The following is a 25657-nucleotide window of genomic DNA, read 5'->3' as shown; positions in this document are numbered from 1 at the left end:
AGCAAACTTTAGTTTTCCTAAATATTAATTTCATATAATATAGAACCTTTACATATACTAGATATTTATTTTTCTTATTACTAAGCCAACTATGATTTGAGAGCAGAAAACTTATTAAAACATGAACTATATGGAAAAACCTGGAGATAACTTCAAGTAGAACTAAGAATTTCTGAATTTCAGTTATATGTGAAAAACAGTTGCAGAAGATAATAATTGCTATGATTTAAATTTTTTCAAGGCATCTTGGCTAATCTCCAGATGACAGGATGCTAGCAAGATGTTCTCTTGTTGTAGATAAGCAGGGATCTTCTAATGGAAGGGAGAAGACATATATTGAATAACTATTAATAACTTTAAAATGTAATAAACGTTCAACAGAGATGTAATGCATGATATAACATTTATACATGGATACACTGAGACAAGTTATTAAAGAGATATAAAAAAAAATTGTTCATGCATATCATTCCCATTGAAATAAAAGCAACACTTACCATGTTCTATGTCCTTCATCTCCAGATGTAAACTAGATATCAGAATTCCTACAGTTTGAGATCTCTTCCCATCCAATAACTTGATAATCTGGAAATAAAAGTACCCAATGATGTCAGAAAAATATGAACTTTCTACATTAATTTAGTAACTAAATGCCAATCATCACTTCTTTTTAGATTCATCAAGATTTATTTATTCATTTATTTATTTAATGGATATAGCTCATAATTTTTAAATTGTTCTGACATAATGCAAAATTATTTCTGCACAATTTAGAAGTTATACGGTCCTAATCTGACATGAATGATTTTCAAGAATCATTCTTATTATACTTATTTTATATTTATTAGCTAGAGAAATCAAAGGACTTTTAATTGTCACTGATAGACCATTAAATCATATACTCAATTTTTTCACTGAAATTAGTAGAATTTAGATCTAAGTTTGTCTGTAACAAACTTAGCTTTATTAAAATTTACAATAAAAATTCAAAAAATGAATAATTTGGGGAATTTATGAAAATAAATGAATAACTGAGAACAAATTATTGGTGGGTTCTTTTTTTCTTATTAAGAAAAGCTGCCTTGAAGTAAATATTTTTACAGGGGAAGTTTTTTCATATATCTTTCTGAAGTTATACATGTTACGCAATGAACTTGAAAACAGGTTAATGTCTAATAAAGTTAATTATTTTCTAAAGTAGAATACAATTTGTATACTTAGGGACTTCTAGACTGAAGAAACTTCTTAGGCTATCGAAAACCTCATTAGGCATGTCTAATATTTGAAGTAAAATATTTTCTGAATGAACTATTATTGTGATGCCTCTCAAAATCATAAGTATGCCTGAGACGTACAATCAGAATGAGCTCGCATAGCCTCTCCCCATATATCCCATTTGAAATTGCAAATAATTATTGAGGTTTAGTTCTAACATAATTTTAAAACCACAGATGTTGATTTCAGAATAGCTAAAGCTCAAAAGGAATAGCTTGTCATAACCAAGATCTAGAACTCTTGCAACACTAACATGGTTTGGTACTGATGTGCAAAAAAATAAATCAACAACTAAAAACAACTTCCTAACAGAAATAGCTAGCAGGGAAAGAACATTTTCCCAGTATTACAGCAGCATAAGAGCAATTTGCAGGAATATAACGGTATTAAAGGCACGTAGTTTATAAATAACTTCTCATCTGAAAACCATGGTTACAAGTCCACAGAATGCAAGAGCTGATATATATTAAACTGCCCAAAGAATATATTTTAAGTCATGTATTAAGAACAGGGAGTTTAGAAAATGGTTGAATAAATAAATACCATTTGAAAAATTATATGACATCTGGCAATGATCCTAAATTGTAAAAGCTGCTGAAACTCACAGCAAGGTTACACCGGTCAAATTCTGGTACTGATGGCTACAGGATGTTATAAAATGCTGATGCAGACTTCTCAAATCATTTTAAAAAATACCATGAAATAGTAATTTACAATCTTTCATAATTATAAAATAAGCAACAGACCTGAAGACATTCTCTTAAAATATAAAAATGTTCCTTATTCAAAATATTGACTTACTGTAAATAAGAACACGTGTTACTAAGTATATGAAGCCAGTTAGAGGCAGAAAACCCATTATCTTCTGTCACTGATATAGTAATCGCTGGACTAAAAAGCTAAAAATGATGGATGGAGCCTTATTTATATCATGCAGGTGATCACATATTACCCCCTTTGTACAAGGAAAGTAGAAAAGCCTCAGATTGGTAATATTAGCTTCCATAAGAGAAACTGGCATTTGGCAAATAATAAACCTCAGCAAAACTGAGTCATTTAAATTTCAAAAAATATTATCTGAGCTATGTATTTGACAATTTTCACTCAACTTTTCAGGTAATAACCATACTGAAAACACATATACTTTCTCACAGCAGAAGGTGAATAGCAGATATTCTTCCTTAAGACCTCATTACAATACATCGAGAAGGGCAGTTCTGCCTAGTGGTTAAGGCATCAGGTTAGAAATGGGAGATCGTGAGTTCAAGTCCAACCTTAGACATGAAGCCAAAGGGATAACCTTGAACTGGTCACTTTCACTCAGCCCTAGGAAGGAGACAATGGCAAACTACTTCTGAAAAACCTCACCAAGAAAACTAATACATGTTGATTGTCTGTAGCTCCCCAATTCATAATGTACTTATAACTATCTGCTTTTCAGTTACATCTCCTTCTCTTTTTCCCATCGAACAATTTATTAAAAATTAAAACTGTATAAACAAATGGTCATGGCTCGGAAAATGGAATCATTCTAAGATGTCAAATGATATGACAAGTAAAATGGTTTAGAATGCAGTTGAAATAAGACAAGTGTCTTCCGGTTTGAGCTTCTTCGGCGACAGACCAAAACCGCGTCTCTATGTGGTTTCGATCCGTGCTCGCCACTGGAGCGCCCCAAGCCAGCTAAGCCACCCCCGTAGAGGTGGTGAAGAAGGGGGAGACTGCCTGCAAGGTTGAGGAGAGCCACATCTCTCCTCCCCAGCTGGCCATTACTTCCTTTCCCGAAGGCAGTTGTAGAGGTGGTCAGAAATGGCCACCACAAAGAAGAACTTGACAGGAAAAGAATGTGCAGGAGGAAGATAAGAAGAGAAAGTTTTGGTTGACCGGGTCAAACAGCAAAAGCAACAAATAAGGTACCCTGGAATTGAAACTATTAAAAAAACCCAATAACATTGTTCCCTAAGAAGATTTTTAAGCTGCGAAGGAGAGAGAAAAGGGAAAAGATTTGGGTTTTTTTTCTCCTTTTCCTGTACTGACAGCTAAGAAACTTAAGCAAGAAATTGGAAAAAAATCCACTTTGGCATTAATAGGCATTTAATGCTGAAAATAAAAAGTCAAAGGGATAAAAAAGATTTCTGGATAATTAAAAGCTTTTGAAAACAGGAAAGGAGAGAAAAAGAATAAAAGGGCAGGATCTGGAAGGGAGGAGACTGCCTGGAATTAAAAAGAACTTACAGCAAAATCTCAACAAGACTTCCAAAAGATACATCTTAACTGAAACATCGCAACAAAATAGTAAAACCCCAGGAAGAGAAAGTGGAAAATGAAATAAGACGAAACAGCTTGGGACTGTTTAGATTACTTGGTGATCTCTGGATTCTTGGTTGTTGTATTTGAATGACTAAAATCAATAGGGTGATTGTTTAAAACTGTTTAAAATGGCTCCACTTTTAGAAGAACTGAAAATGGAACTTAAAAAGTACAAAGAAGATGCACAAGAAGGGAGAGGTTCTTTTGGCTTCGTATTTTGGTTCTTAGAAATGGAAATTTGGAACTATGAGAAACAACAAGAAATGCCTGTAGAACAAGAAGATTGCGACAAAGAAAAAGCCACCTGTAATGAACAAGTAATCTTAGGTGGGGGAAAAAAAGGAAAGGGGGGAAGGAGAATGGAAAGTTTAAGATTGGGAAAAACAACCAAAAAAAAGAATAGAGTGAAAAATAAGTATAAAATCAGAAAGCAACAGAAGAGGGAAATGCAGAAGAGAGAATTAGAAGTAGAGAGACAAGCGGGTAAAAAGGGGAGGGAGAAGATGAGAGGGAAGAAAGAAAGGAAAAGAAGTTATAAATGACAGAAACAAAATATAGAGAAACAGGGCCTATTTAGAGATAATGGGTGAAAATCTAATGGAAAAAGGGATTCTGCCAAGGTATATAAGATAGTATTGTTATATTAAAATAGAAATAATTTCAGAAAATATGAAACAATGTATGATTAAAATGTTTGATAAAATAGCTATCATAACTTAGTGGAATGCTTGTCAATAAATAAATGCAACAAAATGAATATTTAACGATTTATAAAATATATGTGAAGAGAAATAAGGGAAAAATTAATTATGGAGATTATATGTGTTTTTAAGAAAGTATGATATTTAATTGAAAAGAAATGTTAAAGATGTTAAGACTTTAATGATTATTAATGATAGATCTGAATTGGAATGGAATGAGGGTTTATAATTACATAAATTTATAATCCTTTTTTTTAAAAAGAATATAGTGTGTGCTATAAGAATGTACCAAGCAGAATTCTATTGGAAGTTATGTATTATGTATTATACTGAAGGTCATAACCTTAACGTAATATGGAAGTTTAAATAAGAGTTGAATGGATATAATTAAAAGATATAAAGGTGTCATACTCCAATTAGTAACTACAGGAGAAAATTTGTTTAATGAGAAAAGATAATATGAAATTGAAACAGAACAGACAAAAGTATAAATATAATGATTTGAATTGAGATGAGATAATCAAAATAAAGTTGAGAAAATTAAAAGAGGGGAAAAACTATATAGAAAATGAAAAAATAGTAATAAGATATGGAATAGAACACAAAAATGAGCATGAAATTGAGTTTGTGTCTGTATAAAGAAGTTCAACCCGGGACCATGCTATTTTCAAAAAAAGATGTTTTACTTGTATTTTGTATGTGTGAAAACCCAAATAAAACTTTATTAAAAACAAGAATAAGAAATAAGACAAGTGTATGACTTGTTTCCAGGGGAACAGTAGATCACAGAATGGTTTCAAACCAAAAGAACAAATTTAACTTCTGATCATGTGTTGTTTAGACCTTCAGAGATTAGTACCAAAACTATACATATAGCTTGGTCTCATTGTAAATGATGGCTTAGTGAATTGCCTAAATACATCTTATTATACAATCAGATAACACATATGTGTGAATCCAGTTTTTATTTTAGGAAAGGTAGAATAATACCAATCTATTGCAATATGTAAGATTTCCGTACAAAATATAGATTTGTTCTAATTTTGTTTGCAAAACAAATATGCAACAGTGTTGTTAAAATAACTTTGAATTCCTGTTGCCTGATTGGTATTAAAAGTAAAAGCAGGTTCATACACTTAGTTAGGGGCAATGCCAAAATAGCTTGGCATATGCACTAAGGAACATTTAATTTTAGGTTTAGGTGAAATGAAAGGATATGATACTAACAGTCATGTTCTTTATATGATGGAAGTACTATTTTAAAGGGCTAATTAACAGCCTGAAACAAGTCTGAAAAAAATTAATCCCAGATGCTGGCTTTCATAAAAATTCTTGGAGAATCAGAAACAGATTACTTTTGTCCAATTTTGTAACCCTTGGCCATAGATTGAAAAATGTAGATGTTATTGTAATTTTTATTCTATGCTAAAATCAAAATTATTAAAATAAAATTAGGTTTTTCAAAATACAGTAATTGGAAAATAAAAATACCTTTTTGGTTTTGGTTTTCTTTTCATAAGAGTCAGCTAATGCTTTTTTCTTTTCCCGAGCTGTTTCTTTTGAGAATAAGTATTCAAATTCATTTGTATCACAAAGATTGGGTTCTTCTAATGAGTCCCAAAGAGTTGGCATTGACTGTTGACTAAAATAAGAAAAAGAGAAACATTCATAAATTGTCATTTAAAGGTACAGATGTTTTCCAGATGGGTTAGATCACTTTTGAAAGAAATGTTTCATATGAAGAACTGTATAATGCTCAATAGTTATCTCAATTGTTTTGGTATTGCATAGGGGTGTGATGCTAGTTCGTGAATCAAATGACTAGCAACAAGTGGCAGCCAGACTACATTGAAGAATTGGCGGTTATCAACAGACATCTTATAGAACTCCTGGCTCTCTAAATACATAGCAACGGATGAGCCTAACAAGGCATATCGAGGCTGGTTTCCTAGTGAGGCTGTGTTCATCAACCTTACTGCAGCATACGATATCATGTAGAAGAAGGGTCTGCCAGGTTTTGATCTTCCTCACCAGCATTGATCAACTCTGAACAGGATCCATATCCAACATGGTGTCCAGGACTCATTGTTTAAGTAGGGTCTTGTCTCTACCCTCCCCCCGCCCGTGTAACTGTAGTGCTCTTCAACAAAATATCCACCACATTGTGTCCGAATGTCCATCAAGAGTTCACACTGACCCAATATCTGATTTTTTCAACATAGACCATCAATGAATGGCTGGGTGGACTGGACATTAATATTCGAACTACTATGAGTCCATGCACTAAATAAATAAATAAAATAATGGTATTGCATAGATTACAAATATTTTTTAAAATTATTTTATCAACTACAAGATTTTCTTTTCTCTTCTGTCGCCTCTATATACTACTTTTCTTTTTAGGAAAGCTTGGAGTAGAAATGTAACTCAAAATATTTTATTATTATAGTTGGGTATGTATGTCATGCTCAGTTTAGTGTGACACATGAATTAAATCAGAATAATTTGTATGACAGCACTATGTCTTCTTCAATAAATTGGGATTAAAGGAAAGCATGATTTAGCAATGTATCACAATATTTGAAACCAATCAATATTTCCTCACTATTGTTGTGGATGAATACATACAAGATGAAGAAAACCTTATCAGCAGAAGGAAAGGACTATCTCACAGAATACTCTCGCATTGTCCACATTCCTTTTGTAACGTTTAACTCACAAAACCTATTGCTGAATGCTGAAATCTATAATTTAAAACAGTATTTTTTTCATCTATTTTCCATTGCCTTTTAGCAAAGGAAATTATTTCGGACAGATTGCTTTTCTGTGAAGAAAAAAAATGTTTTCTTCAATAGCAGCAACTGACATTTTCCTTCCAACAGGGGTCGCTCAAACAACATTCTACTTATCCCTGTCATGTAGTACAGTTTCAAGTCTTTCCCCCCATGATATAGTCATGGAAAGAAAGAAGGAAAGGCAAAGGGGAAGCCTATGTGGCAAATGGACTGACAAGATATTATTGACAAACATGTTAATATGTCTATGACAATAAGTTGAGTTGCTAAAAATAATTAAACTTGCTGTCATATTCATACCTAGAGAGTGGGAAGGTTTCTACAGCCTCTGTGGTATTTACTTCTAAGCAGTCATCCGTGCTATAGAGCATGGATATTGCTGTTCTGTGAGATTTCAACTAAGAGTATTAGCAGGGAAATGGGAAACAGGTTTGACATTCTATTATATTCAAGGTATTTTTTAAAAAATGTTTTAAAAAGAAATGTATCAGTGATTGCTAAGGGTAAATAAGGAAGACAGTTCCCCATTCAAAATGTACCTTTAGGAGTGTATTGCAAAGTGTCATGTTTCATCAAGATGTTAGTTATAGTATTATCTTCCTTTGCTGTGAATGTTTCACTCTTTTCAAGAGTTAACATGCATTTAATATAGCAGCAAAAATGTAAAAAAAAATCAAAATATTGCTAGAAGCTGCAAGAACCCCTTCACTTTTTTCTTTGAGGCCCTTACAAGCAATATATCATAGGTCATCGCAGGATTGCTTTATGTCAAATGATATTGTTATGTAAGCCACAAGTATAGATCTGAACAAAAACATTATAGGAGCTATGGGGGAAAATATTTGATAACACGAAGCAGTCTAAACAAATTGAAATTTCTCTTAATCTATTTAACTATTTCTCATAATTTTGCCTCTTGTTCACTTTTTCTTTGGTGAATTGCACACCTATGCACAGGTATATATGTGGCTACACAATAGACCAATATCTTCTACGTATAAGCAAGAAGATATAACTATACCTGCTATGTGATATTTGGATTCTGTTCCAGTAGAGTGGCTTCATGGGACAAGAAGGTTCAACTGTAGGTTTTCGAGGACCTTGACTCATTGAAGAAAAAATAGAGCCAAGTGGCAGTGGTGGTGGCAGTGGCGGCGGCGGCGGAGGTCCCGTTCCTGTTGGAGGTGACCCTGGTGGGGGAGGTAGAGATGGCTGATGAACACCAAAAGCTGAAGGAAGTGGTGGCGGTGGTGGCGGCAGCGGCGGATGGGCAGATCTCAGACTTGTGGGCAACGATGGTGGTTGTGGTAGGATTGAATCAGATAGTGAGAGAGGAAGAGGAGGTGGTGGAGGAGGTGGCGGCGGCAATATTTGGTCCAACTTTGAAAAAACATTCCCTGAGGTTTGGGTGGAACTGCATATTTCCTTACGATCAGCTGAAGCTAAAGCACCGTTATTCAAATAGGGTTTGGAAAGTTTCTTTGGAATTTTTTGATTATTTTTTGGTGTCCGTGTTTCATCTTCATTTGGCTTTATAAAAGTTTCTCTATCTGTCTGGATACATACATTTCTGTATGTCTTTGGTGGGTTGTCATCTTCAGTGGATACACAAGCATCCTTTGCTTCATCATCTTGCTTGTATAACTTATTTTCCAGTTCATTTTTTAAATATAAAATGTGTTCCTCAAGCTTTGTTATTGATAGAGCGTGTTCTCCTCGAATATGAAAGACTTGGAGTTCAAACTCAGACTGTGAAAGAATATTGAAAAGTCAGTGTATAAACCATTGGGAACCTTTGCCTTATTTATTGTGCATACAATGTATGATGGTTTACAGTGGTCTTCCCCAAGCTACTGTTCTCCGGGTATGTCAGAATTAAATTTCTCCCCCTACAGCAAAAGAATATTCTTGACAAGAGAATCTGTCCAACGTATCTGGAAGCTAATCTGAACCATTTAATCACTCTTTGTCTTATGAGCTTATGATAAGTAAAATGCCATGGAGTATTAGTTGGATTATTGTGCTCTGTATACAAAAACAGGTATATTTACAAGCAACGTATTTACACAGGGAAAATTTAAAAGTCTTCTTATTAATTTTACAGCTTTCCTTAATGAGCATATTGGCCGCATATTGAGCTTTCTGCTTAAAATGTGAGAGTTTATTCATATACTGATTATTCTGGGATAAAATATCTATACATTATAATCTTGGTACAATAGTCCCATGTGCTGCCTTCTGACTGTAGGGAAAAAAATTAATGACTTTTTAGTTTGTATCATTTCTACTTTCCTTGAAACCAAAACAAAAATGTTGCATATTACTTCATAAGAAAAAAAAGAGGCATTGAAATAAACTCAATATGTCCTACATCAGACATTCTTCTTTGCAGTGAAAGGGATTCTGAGACAATATCAAAAGTTATCAGAAATAATTTCCTCTGAAGATCAAAGACAATTAAAGAATCCTGTAAACATTCTGAAGACCATTCCCTCTATCTTGGAGCATGTCACATAGTTTTCACTTAGTCAGGTATGAACTGGAAGAAAAGCCAATAGTCTGTATGAAAACATTTAGGCTACCTAAATTCATAATAGGATCAATATATGCCTTCCATGACAAGTAAATATAGCATAAATCTGCAATCATGCAAGCAGCAGAGCTTCCTCTTCACTAATAATGAAAATTCTACTGACATTTATTTCAAGCATATCAAATAATTAAGAAATAGAATACATTATGTATGGTGCAGCAGTTTATAACCAGTCAAAAATATTATTAAAGCACTATAGACATTAAAGGACAAATGCAGATGATAATGACATATTTTCTAAACAATTTCCCCCTTATATTCCCTATGGATTGTACACCTTTAAAATATCTTCTAGTCTGGGACAGCACAAAATATATTGCAATGATCATCTATTCTATGCTTCTATAAACACATCTTTTCACAGACCTGAAAATTATTGCATATGGGAGGTCTAATTCAGGGCAAGTCACCTTTACATATACGTGCATTTTTTCCTTGTTAAATCAAAAGACAAATAAGCAAAATATTAGGTACAATGTTATTGTTATTCATGTAAGTTTGTCAAACATTAATGGACTACAAGAATAAAGGCTCTGATCCAGAAAGGATTATCAAATCAAGGTTGGGAAAACCTTTCAATTATCTTCTAGTTTGGGACTGCAATTAAGCAGAAGTAATGCTTTCTCTCCTCTAGCCATCTCGTAAATCGGTAAAAATGATTGAATTTCAAATAATAATAATAAATCACAAAGTAACTATTTTCATCTTTCTATTACAAAGGGCCATTGCTTAGCTTTGCCCAAGCTGATACTTTACGACATACTCGCTTCTTGGGAAGAATTCTGTGTGTATAAAGGCCAATACCAACTAAAGAACTGGTAGCTGTGATTTCACATTGATGTTATAATAATTTATTAAACTTGCACGCTGTTCAACTCTCCACAACTTTGGAGAGCTTCCAACAATCAATAAAATTGAGCTATTAGAAATACTTTGGATTCTAGAAATTTTGTGGCATCAAACCATGTTGCCTCCTGATAAACAACTGATAATAGCCAAGATAGGATTCAATATCCTTCCATGTAAAACTTAGTGGGATACGTGACAGGGTGTTTTCAAATTGTGGATTATGAGACACCAGGGAATTTTGGGGAAATAGGGAGTATGATTGGAAGCGGATCCCGCCATAGTGCGGGAATAATGCCTGGAAGAAGAAAAAGGAAGCATGATTGAATTTTTTGTGACTGCTGTCAGAACATGTTCTCACTTAGCTCAGAATTCTGAATCCAGCTGTGCATGTGCAAGGCTCATGGCTTGTGCACCCATAGCTGGATTGCTGTCAAAAATTGTTCTTGCTCTGCCTATGCAGCAGCTGCACAAGCAAGAAGCTAGTTTATCCAAGCAAAGCAGAGACCAAAGCCCAGAACACACAAATCTAATAAGATTCTGGCTTGGCATTTCTCATGCTCTGCCAGTTTGTCCAAATAAAAGCCCAGGGCAACTTCTGAGAGTGCTCCTGCCTTTCATACTAGCCAATAAAGTAAGCATTTTCTACAGCCGCTGTTCTAAACAGCAAACATTGATCCCAAATAAATGAAGTGAGTGAATGAGAAGTGATAGCGGCTGTTTCTAAAATAAAACCCAGATTATGGGAATTTTAGCCTCTTCTCTGTCTTGCAAAACAGTTTCATTCTTTTATTATACCAAGTCTGTCAATGTTGTGTGTGTATCCCAAGTGGGACTCTGCACACAGCTTCCAGATGCTAGCATCTTGTTGTTGATCCAAACTGCTGGAAATCAACACTACAAAAGCCAAAGTTGATATATTTACCAGCTAGCATGCCAATCACCCCACAATTGGAAAATTGACAACTGCCCTATAAAGGCATTTAAATATCTAGGCATCTATTTCCAATCATCTTCTTCCTAGAAATTTACCTCTTTAAACGTCTCCTAGTAATTAAGACACATAACCAATAGTGTATCTAATATCTAACCTTGAACAAATATTTTGAATATATTGAAAGATAGTACATTGATATACATATTTATATCATATAGAGGGGGGGGGTGTTTTTAGAGCCCCCAATGAATTCACAACCTTAGAAATTAGCTAGGGACTCTTAGCCTGAACTAACTTTATGTTATCATACTGAGAGGCCCTTTGCGTGTCCATAATTTTGATGTGGTATAACTCATCTCTTCTTTGGACAGAGCTTTTCTTCTACTTTTAGTCCTAACAGTGGGAGATCTCTGGCTTCTCCTAACAGCTTGTTCTGCCACTAGCAATATATTTCTTTAGCAGGTGGAAGTGACTCATGTCTCATCATGACTCCCTCCTATCACTGCCTAATGAGACTTTGTGTTTTGCAAAGTAAATAAACAAATGGGTGTGCTTGAGTAACCAGATCTGAGCTGTAAAAAAATGATACATACACATTTTTATAGCTCAATCCTACATGTGTACATTTAAAAGCAAAAGTACTATACACATCTATGATTTATAGTAAAGGTAAAGGTTCCCCTCAGAGATACGTGCTATTCATTTCCAGCTCTAGGGGGCAATGCTCATCTCCATTACAAAGCTGAAGAGCCAGCACTGTGCGTCTCTGACATCTCTGTGGTCATGCGGCCGGCATGACTAAATGCCGAAGGAACACGGAATGCTGTTACCTTCCCACCAAAATGGTCCCTATTTTTCTACTTGCACTTTTACATGCTTTTAAACTGCTAGGCTGGCAGAAGCTGGGACAAGTAACGGGAGCTCATCCCGTTTCGCGGGACTAGGGATTTGAACCGCTGAACTGCTGACCCTTCTGATCAACAAACTTATTGTCTTAGCCACTAAGTTTTACAGAAGGACATTTGGTAAAGTTTATCTTATAACAAATCTGGTAGAAATATAAGGTGTAGTTTTTGTATTCTATTATAGTTTGCCACCCCACTTTGGCTCTTGTTATTTGTCCAAAGAGAATTTCCTGGTCAAATACAGGAAGTCATCAACTTACAACTATTTGTTTAGTGATTGTTTGAAGTTATGATGACACTATAAAAAATGACACGGTCGGTTCTCATGCTTATAATCATTGCAGCATCTTCATGGTCACAGGATTAAAAATTGGGTGCTTGGCAACCACACATATTTGCAATAGTTACAGTGTCTCCAGATCATGTGATTGTCATTTGCTACTTTCCCAACTCACTTCCAATAAGCAAAGTGAAAGGGGGGGCAGATTCATTTAATGACCACATAATTAATAACAACTGCAAATAAAATCATAAAATGGAGCATGGCTCACTTAACAATCACCTTACGCAGAAATGGATATTCTAGTCCCAACTGTGGTTTTAAGTCAGACTAACTGTACTATAAATTCAATACTTACTTCTAACATTTATATAGGGCTTGAATTTTAGGATGCTGACTTACCTTACTGTTAAATTTGAAATCCGCTTATAATAATAAATTAGTATTTAGTAATCTATTATATTAATTTAAGTAAATATTAATTAGTATTAACTACTAAAGTTAAAATCTAAAGACATCTACTATAAAACAGTCTACAGATAAACATACAAAGATCTCACTCTCTAAGATGTTCCAGAAAATGCTGATTTGTTTAATTAACAAAGAATTAAATTTGTAATTCTCTTACGTAAAGGATTTAATGAAAATCCACCCCAATTCTTAACCCAATTGCTCACTCTATAGAAATGTTATTTCTTTTCACCTTCTTTCCAAGAGGTCACTATGATAACTACTGTATTTCCCCCAAAATAAGACTGCGTCTTATATAAATTTTTGTTCCAAAAGATGCGTTAGGGCTTATTTTCTGATTAGGTCTTATTTTGGGGGAAGTATGGTACTAAATGTGTTCATCTGGCTGATGATCTTAACTGGGACTTAGTTTTGGGATGGGGTTATATTACGAGCATCCTGAGAAATCATGCTAGGACCTATTTTTCAGTTGGGCCCTATTATTAGGGAAACACGGTAACACTAAGCTTTGCTTTGCAATTGGTTGCTCATATTCAATAAAGAAAATTCATTTGAATATTTGTAAATAAGTTCTGAATTTTCCACTCCATTAGGACCTATCTGTACATTCCTCTGATGCAAAATATTCGGAAAGCCAAGACTGATTATAAGAGGAAGATTGAGGATAATTTTTATAGCAATAACATGAGGCAGGTGTGGTGAGGGATTCAGCAAATTACAAACCATCAACTGACTAATGTCATCCCTGCTGAGGGAGATGCTTCATTGGTAGAGGAACTGAATCATTTCTTTGCTCACTTTGAAGTGGAGACATCAGAGACAGATAAAATACAACTACCAGCCAATTGTAGACCCCACCTCATTGTGAAGGAACAGGAGGTGAGGACCATTCTGAGGGCTGTGGACCCTAGAAAGGCTGCCGGTCCTGATGGTATCTCTGGCTGAGTGCTTAAAGACTGTGCTGATCAGTTGGCTGGAATCTTTACCAGGATCTTCAATCAGTCTTTATCCCAGTTCACTATTCCATCTTCTTTGAAGGCTTCCACCATTGTTCCACTGCTAAAGACGTTCCCTATCAATAATTTCAATGATTACAGACCAGTGGCACTCACTCCTATCATCATGAAGTGCTTTGAGAAATTGGTCTGCCGGCACATCATTTCTGGTCTTCCGCATACATTTGATAAACACCAGTTTGCATACAGAAAAAATAGATCTACAGAGGGTGCTATAACCATCACTGGTCACACTGCTCTGACTCATCTAGAACAGCGGGGGGCAGGCTATGTGAGCAGAACTAAATGCAGAACTAAAATCTACAAGAAGCATCAGTCTTGTAGATTTTAGTTCTGCATTTAACACAATTCTTCCACATAGACTAGTGTCTAAACTTCTGAAGCTTGGCCTTTCTAATTCAATCTGCCTTTGTATTATGGATTTCCTGTCTGGCCGCTCACAGAGGGTCAGACTAGGTAATCATACCTCTTCAGCCCTTATTCTTAACACTGGTACGCCACAGGGTTGCGTGTTGAGTCCCTTACTCTATACTCTTTATGTGCATGACTGCATTCCCACTCACGCTAGTAATACTATTGCTAAATTTGCAGATAATACAACAGTGGTGGGACTTATCTCCGGGGGGGATGAGTCTGCCTATTGAGATGAGGTGGACCGGTTGCTTTCATGGTGTGGAGACAATAACTTGGTCCTCAACACCAATAAGACCAAGGATCTTATAGTGGATTATAGAATAAACAGATCAGCCCTTGCTTATCAATGGAGACTGAGTGGAGCAAGTAGCCAGTTTTAAGTTTCTGGAGGAGGACCTGACCTGGGGTGCCCACATTGCAGCCCTGGTCAAAAGGACCCAGCAGAGATTATACTACCTGAGACTTCTCAGAAAACAACAACTGAATGAAAAACTGCTGGTGACCTTCTACCGCTGCACCATAGAGAACATTTTAACATACTGCACCTCTGTATAGTTTGCCAATTGCACAGTGGCAGATAGGAAAGCACTCCAGAGGGTGAATACCATTGCCTAGAAGATCATTGGTTGCCCTCTCCCCTCTTTGGAAGAGTTTTATAGTTCCCACTGCCTTAAGAAAGTTTAAAACATTCTCAAAGATCCATCTCATCCTGGGAACCCTTTTTTTGAACTATTACCATCTGGCAGACGGTACAGAATAATAAAAACAAGGACAAACAGGCTGAAAAACAGCTTCTATCCCAGGGCAGTAGCTCTTTTGAATTCTGCTGTATAGTGCAGTGTTGGTGTGGTGTTAGGGGTTTCCAGTTCAATGAGTGAAGGGTGAAGGATGTGTGTTTGTGTTTATTTTCATGGTCATGGTCATGATATGCACTGAAGACAGTGTTTGATTTCATTGTACGAGGTGCAATGACAATAAACTAAACTAAACTAAACTAAACTAAACTAAACTAAACTAAATTAAAAATATATAGCCAGAGGCCTGGACACCGGATAAGATAATCACTGCAAAGTGCCATGTAAAAAACATTCTATCAAATGTTAATAGTTCTAGGATAGGATAAAACAGCAACTAACCTTGTAACATTTTTTTTTGTCTACCAGTAAAAGAAAGAAATGCTTAACTGACCTCTAGTGTTTTTTTAAAAAAATTATTTTTCATAAGATTTGGTTATATGTAACAGGCAAGGAACCCTGTTGTTTTCCAGATGTTGTTGGAATGAACTTTCATCAGATGCAGCCAACATGGTCAATGGTTAGGAATGATCAGGACCGATCCAACACCATCTGGAGAACTATAAGGTCCCAACCATTTTGTTTTAAATGTCTCAGAGGATGAAAGAGTTGATCTTCCCAAGGTTGCATTAACCAGTAACTGATAAATGCATTGTCCTTTTTTTTCAATCAATGGGATGAAATAGTATAGACCCAGATGGTTTTGGATTCACCACAAAATTGATACTGCTGAGTCCAGTGTCAAATAGGTATATTGGATGCTATTTTTTACAGCATAATTCAGTGGAAATATTTAATTACAATTAGGGAAAAGATATTATCAACCAAGACTGTAAAAAAGCTTATGTACACATCAGGTACCTGGATATAAATGCAATACACAATGACATATGCTTCTGTTTTTCATTTAACTTACTCTTATGTTAGGAATATTTACTAAAGAAGGAAAATAGAATAATAGAAGTATTACTTTTTGTAAATGTAATTATTTATTATTTTCAGATCAGACAAATGTGTGGGTTTCTGAAGCAATGGATCAGTTTAACTATATTGTTACTGAATAACAAAAAAGAAGAAGACTCTTACATAACAGACTTTAAATCCTTGTTCCTGAAAATCCAAATGCAGTAAATAGCTAACCAAAGAAATCCAAATATATTAACCTAAAACTCACATTTTTCCTAATCTTTAAATACCAGGATGGTTCCTTTAAGATGAATGAAGTAAACAGTTCAGCATGAATGATAGGACAAGATTGATTTATATTATCCTGTAGCCTCTTTAACAGTTAACAAAGCTTGGCATTCACAGAGGTCTACTATGTCTCTAAGGAAGTATTATTTGAGACTGCTTAAAAATTCTGACTATTTGAAGATGAAAAATATTTTCAATACAAAAGATGCCTAATAAGAACATTCAACAAATTTATATAACATTTCAACAGTGGAAGAGGAAATATTTTTATAGAAATAAATGCCAAAAATACTTACTTTTAGTTTCTCAATTTCATCCTTATGTTCCCTTTTTAACTGCAAAATCACAGCATGGTACTCTACAAAAAGTGAAATAATATGTCAGACCAATGTTACAAAGGTTCCTGAGATGTCAGCACAAATATCAAAGGAACTACCATATCTGATATCATACAGCTTTTCCTGGCTGCAATACAGTGGAAATTGTAAATATTTTGAAGCACAACTCACTACAGTTGATTACATTTTTCTAAAATAAATTATTTTGCTTTTCACTTTGTATTAATGGCTGTTAATATTTTTATTTTATTGCTTTTTTAATTAAGAGCAAAAAAATAGCGAAACACAAAAATTATAGTGATCGTGTTATATACATTTGCAAAAAGAAGAAAAAAATAGTACATAAATGTGTTGTAAGAAAACAGTGAAAAAAATGACACACACACACACAAAAACAAACATCTGTCATAGCTTCTAGGGCAGGGGTTCCCAACCTGGGGTGCTCGCAGCCCCTGGGGGTGCGAGACGATATTCCAGGGGGTGCGAGAAAAGTCCAGGTAATTTTTATTTATGTTTATTTATTTATGTTTATTTATTTATTATGCAATGGATTAACTTTGTTTTCATTTTAGAGTTAAGTATCATTATTTAGTGGCCGTCACATACATAGCTGAAAAGATTCAATCTTACCATATATTTAACGCGTTCAGTAGTTCCTAAAGTCTAAATTTCAGGGGTGCGAGGTTCGAGTGAAATTTCTTTAGGGGTGCAGGGCGAAAAAAAGGTTGGGAACCACTGTTCTAGGGTAATATAAGCATTTTCATCTTTTCTATACCTTACTATGTCTGGAAAGTAAATAAAAAATGAATACATGGGTTAGAATGTATTGAATGAGTGAACAAATAGCTCTCATTAGTAGAACATAATGGAGTGGTATCTCCATGTCAGGGATATCAAACTCGACTTCATTAAGGAGTGTATCAGAGTTGTGTCTGACTTTGGGACCAGTGAAAATGGAGCTCAGGAGGGGTTTGCTGGCAGAGGGCTGCAGAAGGCTCTGGGCTCTGTTTTCACTGGCAGAGGCATCACGGGCCAGTCTTTTGATGTTTCCAGGGCAACACCACAGGCCAGGTCTAAGCCTTGAGTTTGACACCCCTGCTCTATGTGCTGGGTAACTAAGACACCTATAAAGGTACTCAGAAAAGCTATTTCAAATCAAGTACTTAGGAAAGCAGACAGGCACTGAATGACTCTAACTCTGTTCAGACCTCCCACAACACTGTTAGCCTAGTCTCAAGTCAGCACAATGTGTGGGCTTTTGTGGATGTGCGGATGAATATTGTGGTTAGTGGGTGATTAATTCTTTAGTGCTCACCCATTTCCTGAAATGGGAATTCTTAAAAATAATCCAGATAATGTATTAGAGATGGAACATAGGAAGAGGGAGGATCTATGTTATTACTACATTATTACTATAATATTATTTTAGTAATAGAACTGTCTGCTGTTCTGCTGTATATTGTACAAATAGAACAAAACCATGGTTTCTAAAACATAAAAGGCAATATGGAATAGAAAGTGTATTGATATACATACATTCTATAACTCTTAGCCTGAAGCAGAGGAATTAGAAAAAAATATCTTATGAAAAGAAAAACTTAAGATGATATTAGAATGGTGAAAAAATGGGAAAAAAAGAACGGAAGTGACAGTTAATCTATACATACATGTCACAATCAAAACATACTTATGAAATAATGCACATGAAATTGTCTCTTAATGAACATCAATATTCTATCATAATCTTGATAGTTATATATGAAACTCCCACTTTTTCACTTCAATAATTCAGAAACACCCTAAAATAGCATTTCCCAAAATATAGCTGCTAACTTTAATAAATTGTTTGCTATTTAACCTAAATTCAATATACTTATTTGGTAAATTATATTGGAGTCATAGTGAATAGATTGCTGAAAGAACCAGCAATAATAAATAAAAATTCACAGCAAATTCAATTAAATAAGATAAAATTGTGTATAATGCTAGTATTCCCACATCAAACAAATGATCATAGCCAAAACAGAATTAGACAAAATTGCCATATTTTCTCTAAATATGTATATAAGTATGTGTATATATGAAAATTTATGTATGTATGTATGTATGTATGTATGTATGTATGTATGTATCTATCTATCTATCTATCTATCTATCTATCTATCTATCTATCTATCTATCCATCCTCACACAGTATGTGTGTATATATATTGCATATACAGTATAATTACCGTATGTATGTGAGGGGGTATGTGTGTGTGTGTGTGTGTGTGTGTGTGTGTGTGTGTGTGTGTGTATATATATATATATATATATATATATATATATATATATATATATAAACAATATATATTGTATGTATATATACTGTATGCGTTTACATGTGAATATAATACATAAAGACAGACAACATACTTTTTGTTATCCCAAGTACTAATAAATGTTACCATTTCCTCCTCAGTCTTATTTAAGAAAGGTGTATTCTTTGTTCTCTGTCAAAGTTTGTACATATTGTCATAAATTCATGTTGACCTAAAGGAACTTTTTTTCCCTACAACTGGCTTTTATCCAGATGACGAATATATTTCTATGAGATTAACTAGCTATACAAAAGTGAAATTTGACATCTTCTGTCTCTTTTATATTCCTAATTTGTAATATTCCTAACAGACAGGAAGCAGCAGGTGAAGCTAGGCAGAATCACATCTGATACCTATACAATTAGCACAGGGCACCCTCAAGGCTGTGTGCTTTCTCCACTTCTCTTCTCCCTATATATCAATGACTTCATCTCAAACTATCCATCTGTTAAAATAGTGAAGTTTGCAGATGATACAACAGCGATTGGTCTCATTCAAGACAACCACAAATCTACATAGAGATGGGAGGTTGTGCAACTTGCCTTGTGGTGTGACTGGAACAATCTGGAAACGAACACACTCAAAACCACAGAAATGGTAGTAGACCTTAGGAGAAACCCTCCCATAATACCACCTCTTACAATACTAGACAACACAGTATCAACAGTAGAGACCTTCAAATTTCTAGGTTCTATCATATCTCAAGACCTAAATTGGACACCTAACATCAAAAACGTCATCAAAAAAGCACAACATAGAATGTTCTTTCTGCACCAACTCAGAAAGCTCAAACTGCCCAAGGAGCTGCTGATACAGTGCTACAGAGGAATTATTGAGTCTGCCATCTGCACCTCTATAACGGGTTTGGTTCTGCAACCCAACAAGACAGATATAGATTTCAGAGAATAATTAGAACTGCACAAAAAATAATTACTACCATTACTTCCATCAAGGACATCTATACTGCACCAATCAAAAAGGGCTGTGAAAATATTTACAGACCCCCTCACATCCTGGAAATAAACTGTTTCAACTCATACCCACAAAATGACACTATAGGGCACTGCACACCAGAACGACTAGACACAAGAACATTTTTTTTTCCAAAACGCCATCACTCTGCTAAACAAATAATTCCCTCAACACTGTCAAACTATTTACTATGTCTGCATTACTATTACTATTAACCTTCCCATCCTTCCTTTCACCCATCTCCTCCCACTTATGACTGTATGACTGTAACTTTGTTGCTTGTATTCTTACAATTTTTTAATTGACTGTTTCCTAGTATGATTTGATTGCTTATTGTACCCTATGACTAGCATTAAGTGTTGTACCTTATGATTCTTGAGAATATATCTTTTCTTTTATGTACACTGAGAGCATATGCACCAAGACAAATTTTCTTGTGTGTCCAAACACACTTGGCCAATAAAGAATTCTATTCTATTCTATACTTGAATATCATGTCTATTGCTATAGATAAGAGGCTGGATCTTGAGGTGCTTTCTTCGTGAATGGAGGGCTATTTAAATTTATAGATAAAACTGTAATCCAGAAGCCAATATGATTGTGGAAAGGATAGATTTTTTTTACTGACTTCCTCCTCCCCTTGCCACTATCTCCTAAAGTTGGTTACTGGGAAAGTCAAGTCAGTTTCATAGGCACTGTTGTAGAGTTTCCTAAGGCTTTTGAGGAATAAAAAAGTATAATTGGCAGCTACAAATTCATTTAGCTCTTGAATCAGAGGGATGGGAGGAGAGACCCATGGACTACCTAACTCTTTAACTACTCCATGGGTATATCCTACAGATTCTGTCATGTTTGCCAGGGGTTCTTCTTTCCTTCTTTCTTCTTTTGCTTCAAGGAAAAGAAGAGAACAACGAAGAGCCAAGATTGCTTCTGATTGAGAGTTCCACTGAAGGAATGTGGGTTGAAGCAGAACTAGTTCCCACAGCATTTTTCTGACTCTGCAGCTTGGTCCACAGCCTCTCAACCAGGGGTGGGATGCTGGGGGTTCAGGAGAGACCCTAGCTAACATTCTCTGCAGTTTGGAGAACCCCCAAATCCCACTCCTGGCTGGCCCTGCACCGCCCACCCTGCCTCTCCCAGGAGTTCCCACGTGGCCCGTTTTGGATGCAGGTAAGTGCAGGGCGTGCAGAGAGGCTTGGGGGGGATGAGAAATGGGCCTCTTGGAAGTTCAGGAAAGCCAGAAATGGGCCCATTCCCAGCTTCCAGAGAGTCCCTGAAGCCCTGGGAGGACATTTTTGTCTTCCTGGAGGCTCAAGGAACACCTCCAGAGCCCGGGGAGGGCAAAAATGCCCCCCTCACATGGTGCAGGAGACCGACTAGACCACGCCCACCATGGCCACGACTACCCAGCAACTGGGCAGAGAACCCGTTGCTAAAATTTTTGACATTGTTCTCAACTCTAAGCAGATGACACTGTTGTGAAACAGAGGATTATGAGATTGTAGGGTCAGGGCCATAAAGAACACAAGCCACTATTAAGAGAAATATAGCTTTTTAAGGGTAGCTAAAACTCCTGATTTTATTGATTCTTATTAAAAGGATAAAACAAAACAAAGAAGCGAGACCACTAATATGATAATATGAACAAGCAAATGCTAAAAATATATATACACATATACTAAAATGGGTATATATTCACATAACAAGGTAAATGATGTATACTATGCCAAAGAAACACAGGAAAATTTGCTTCATTTTTCCTGTCATCTCATCTTATGCAAGAAATTTTAGTCTACTATTCTGCGGTTTCCACAGTATACAGTTTGAGTATTTTTAGTGCAACACCCCCCCCCCAAAAAGCCCTAAGGCATTCTGATCTATGCAAACAAACTCTCTCCCCAAAACAAAACAGAACAGTCACTCCCTGTTTATAAGCTAAATGTAATTTCAAATACCCTGACATTTCTTCTTTTCTTCTTCTCTGAGTTATGTATAGTTCTTATGTTAAGCTACACATATAGACAAATTAAATATATCCAAGAGTGAAAAGACAAACCTACACACACTGCAATAACGGACTGCTGATATCTACTGTTTCTTATTTCAGTTAGGTGTTTTTGTTTTCATAAAAGGCCAAGGGAAAAACTTTAAGCAAAAAACTTTAAGCAATCTGTTACATGTTTTGTATCAAAGATACACCTTCTCACCCACTTTTGTTAGTTTATTTTTTACTTAAAAATAATAACTTGAACCCAATTTTCTTATATAGGAGGCCTTTTATTGTCCTAGATCAATATGGCTTTTATATAATTCATATACATGGCCCTCACATCAGATAGACATTACCTTTATGTAACATCAGCTTGGCATAGACAAAACCAATGGATTATATCTTCTATCAACCCAGTTGTATCTCATTAAGAGATACCAAGTGAGCTAAAGATTAATAAAGTCCATAATATATATTTATAATAATTAAATAGAAACAATTAGTCATCATTCTCTTATACAAAGCGTTTCTATTTCAATCCAACAGACCAGCAGACCAGCAAAAAATGGAAACATAAAAGCAAGGAACACCAAGAACACTGAACTGCTGCTAAAAGTGTTGGATTTAAGACTCTATCATATCTATCAGCACCTGATATAGCTGAACAACTGAATACCTGATCATACAAAACTTGCTGACCATATTAGTTCTTGGTCTCTTGTAAGGTTACTGGACTGGGAAGATGTCCTAGAACAGGAGTGTCAAACTTGATTTCATTGAGGGCTGCATCAGGGATGTGTTTGACCTGGGGGGGACGGGTGGCATGGCCAGGGTGGGCATGGCCAGGTGGGGGCATGACCAGCTTGACATCACCTGTGTTGGGGGCACCTGTGGTTGGGGGCACCCAGGCTCCATTTTTGGCTGCAACAGCCTCCTACAGAGCTCAAGCTCCGTTTTTACTGGCAGATGCACGGTGGGCTGGTACCTTGCTGTTTCCAGGGCAGCCCTACAGGCCAGGTCTAAACATCCTGTGGGCCAGATCTGGCCCATGGGCCTTGAGTTTGACACCTCTGTCCTAGAAGAATGCTGCACTAATTACAATTTGGGTAAAAAAAATATATTAGAAAAGCACAGACTGAGCTTCTGCTATTGCTTGTGCCCATTAAGAAATTTGATGTTCAAGTGGTTGGTCTAGATTAGAAAATACTTGGATGGGGAACTGGATTCAAGAGCTGAAGCTACTTGTGATGACAGGTCTCCAAATGTCATTATGCCAATCAAAAGAAACACTCATGAATTCATTTAAGTGAATGAGAATTTAAGCCAATTTCATTGCTGGTAATTCTGCTGAAAGGTACACATCTATTTTAGATCTTTATAAGATGTAAATATCCAAGAGAATTCTTTATAAATCAAACCATGTTATAAGGCAAAAATACTTAATAATCCAACCTATACATGTCATTGGCACAACACGTCATTGGCAACCTATACATGTCATTGGCACAACAAAGTAAAAGAGGAGTAGTTTTATATATGAAAAATACAATAAAAGCTAAATCAATTTTTACAGACGAAGATGGGAGGATGTTGATGATAATGGAGATAATGGAGAATAATAAAAAATACATTTAGTAGCAATATATGCACCAAATGAGAAACAAGAGGATTTTTATAATAAACTTCACAAGAAGATAATAGAACTGGAATACGATAATATATGCATCTTAGGAGACTTAAATGCAACAGTGGATACAGAATTGGACTATAAAACACAGAAGATAAAAAAAGGGAAAAAAAAGAAAAATATTGCAGAAATCTTTTTTTAAGATGGCAGAAGAATTAGATATCCGGCAAGTATGGTGAGAAATGAACACTAGAGGAGTACAAATTGCAGGCATTTGCAGATGATCTGGTTTTCATACTAGACGAACCATTAGAAACAGGACCTAAATTAATAGAAAAGATAGAAGAATATGGGGAAGTTGCAGGATTCAAAATAAATAAGGAGAAAACTAAGATATTAGTGAAGAATATTACGGAAAAGCACACACAAAAAAGAATTGATGGATAGACTAGATATCCAGATCACAAAAAAAGTGAAATATTTCGGAATCCAACTAACAGCAAGATGTGGGGTGCTTAAATAAGATAATTGTTATAGATTAAAACAACAGATTAAGATAGACCTGCAAAAATGGAAAAACTTATAATTATAATTGATAGGGAGAACAGCAATGATTAAAATTAGCATATTACTAAGAGTACTATATTTATTCCAAACAATTCCAATAAAATTGGAAAAAAGTACTTTGATAATTTAAAATAATATTGAAATATATATGGCAAGGGAAGAAAACAAGGATTAAATTAAAACTGCTACAGGATGCAAGAATGAGAGGAGGTTTTGGACTACCCAATTGGGAATTATATTATCAAGCCACGGTATGACATGGATGAAAGAATGGACTGTATTAAGAAACACTAGGCTTTTAACATTGGAGGGACATCATTTACAATTGAGTTGGCACCCTTTTTTATGGTATAAGAAAAATAAGATACGTGGTTATTTTCAAAGACATAAGAGGTGCTTTATTGTCAATATGGGAGAAAACAAGCGAACAACATTATATGAAAATACCAGCCTGGTTATCAACAATGAAGGCTTTTATATATCCAAATGTTTTTAAAATGGGATATATTGTTGGATATAATGATCTTTTAAATGAAAGGGGTGAACTCAAAACAAAGCAAGAATTGAATGAACAAGGGATTGATATGAATTGGTACTCATTCATGCAAATACATTCTAGATATGAAAAAGACGTTAAAGCAGATGGGTTTTATAATGAATTGACTGAATTAGATAAAATTTTAAGAGGAATGGAAGAAAAGATGATTTAAAAATTGTATGGTTATTTACTAGGAGTGAAACTAGAAGAACAAGTCGAGGAGACAATGATAGCCTGGGGGAAAATTTTGGTTAATGGGATAGACTTGGATAAATGACAGAAACTATGGGATAGAAACTATAAATTAACAATGTCAACAGCTTATAAAGAAAATCTGTATAAGATGTTTTATATATGGAATTTTGTCCCAGCAAGACTGGCAAAGATGTTTAAAGACAAATCAGAGAAATGCTGGAAATGTCATCAGATACCTGGATCATATTACCATATGTGGTGGACATGCACAGAAACTAAAAGATATTGGACAAAAATACATACTTGGTTGGAAAAGATGACAAAACAACATATAGATTTAAAGCCTGAGATATTTTTATTGGGGATTTTACCCAAGAACTATAGTAAAAAAAAAAACATATTTAATTATACCTATATTAACAGTAGCTAGAATTGTATTTGCTCAAAATTGGAAAAATGAAAAGGTTCTGATGGAGAAGGAAGTGATTAAGAAAATATTGGAATGTGCAGAAATGAGTAGATTAACATTGGCAATTAGA

At 35.2% G+C, this 25657-nt stretch overlaps 1 protein-coding gene across 4 annotated transcripts in view; it reads right to left on the bottom strand.

Moving 5' to 3' along the window:
* Positions 1-25657, bottom strand: part of FMN1 (formin 1) — a 136661-nt gene that overhangs the window by 57585 nt on the left and 53419 nt on the right. For all 4 annotated transcript variants that reach the window (XM_087921829.1, XM_087921830.1, XM_087921828.1 and 1 more), the window contains 4 exons: positions 16828-16889; positions 8103-8830; positions 5778-5928; positions 498-585 (listed from right to left, as the gene is read on the bottom strand). In XM_087921829.1, coding sequence (XP_087777955.1) covers positions 498-585; positions 5778-5928; positions 8103-8830; positions 16828-16889 — 1029 coding nt within the window. The remainder of the gene's footprint in view (positions 1-497; positions 586-5777; positions 5929-8102; positions 8831-16827; positions 16890-25657) is intronic.

Source organism: Pseudonaja textilis, chromosome 1, assembly GCF_049901715.1.
Source record: "Pseudonaja textilis isolate UNSWEBS1 chromosome 1, rPseTex1.2, whole genome shotgun sequence".
Lineage (NCBI taxonomy): Eukaryota > Metazoa > Chordata > Lepidosauria > Squamata > Elapidae > Pseudonaja > Pseudonaja textilis.
Note: the sequence above shows the minus strand (reverse complement) of the source record. Positions and strands in the feature narration are given on the sequence as shown.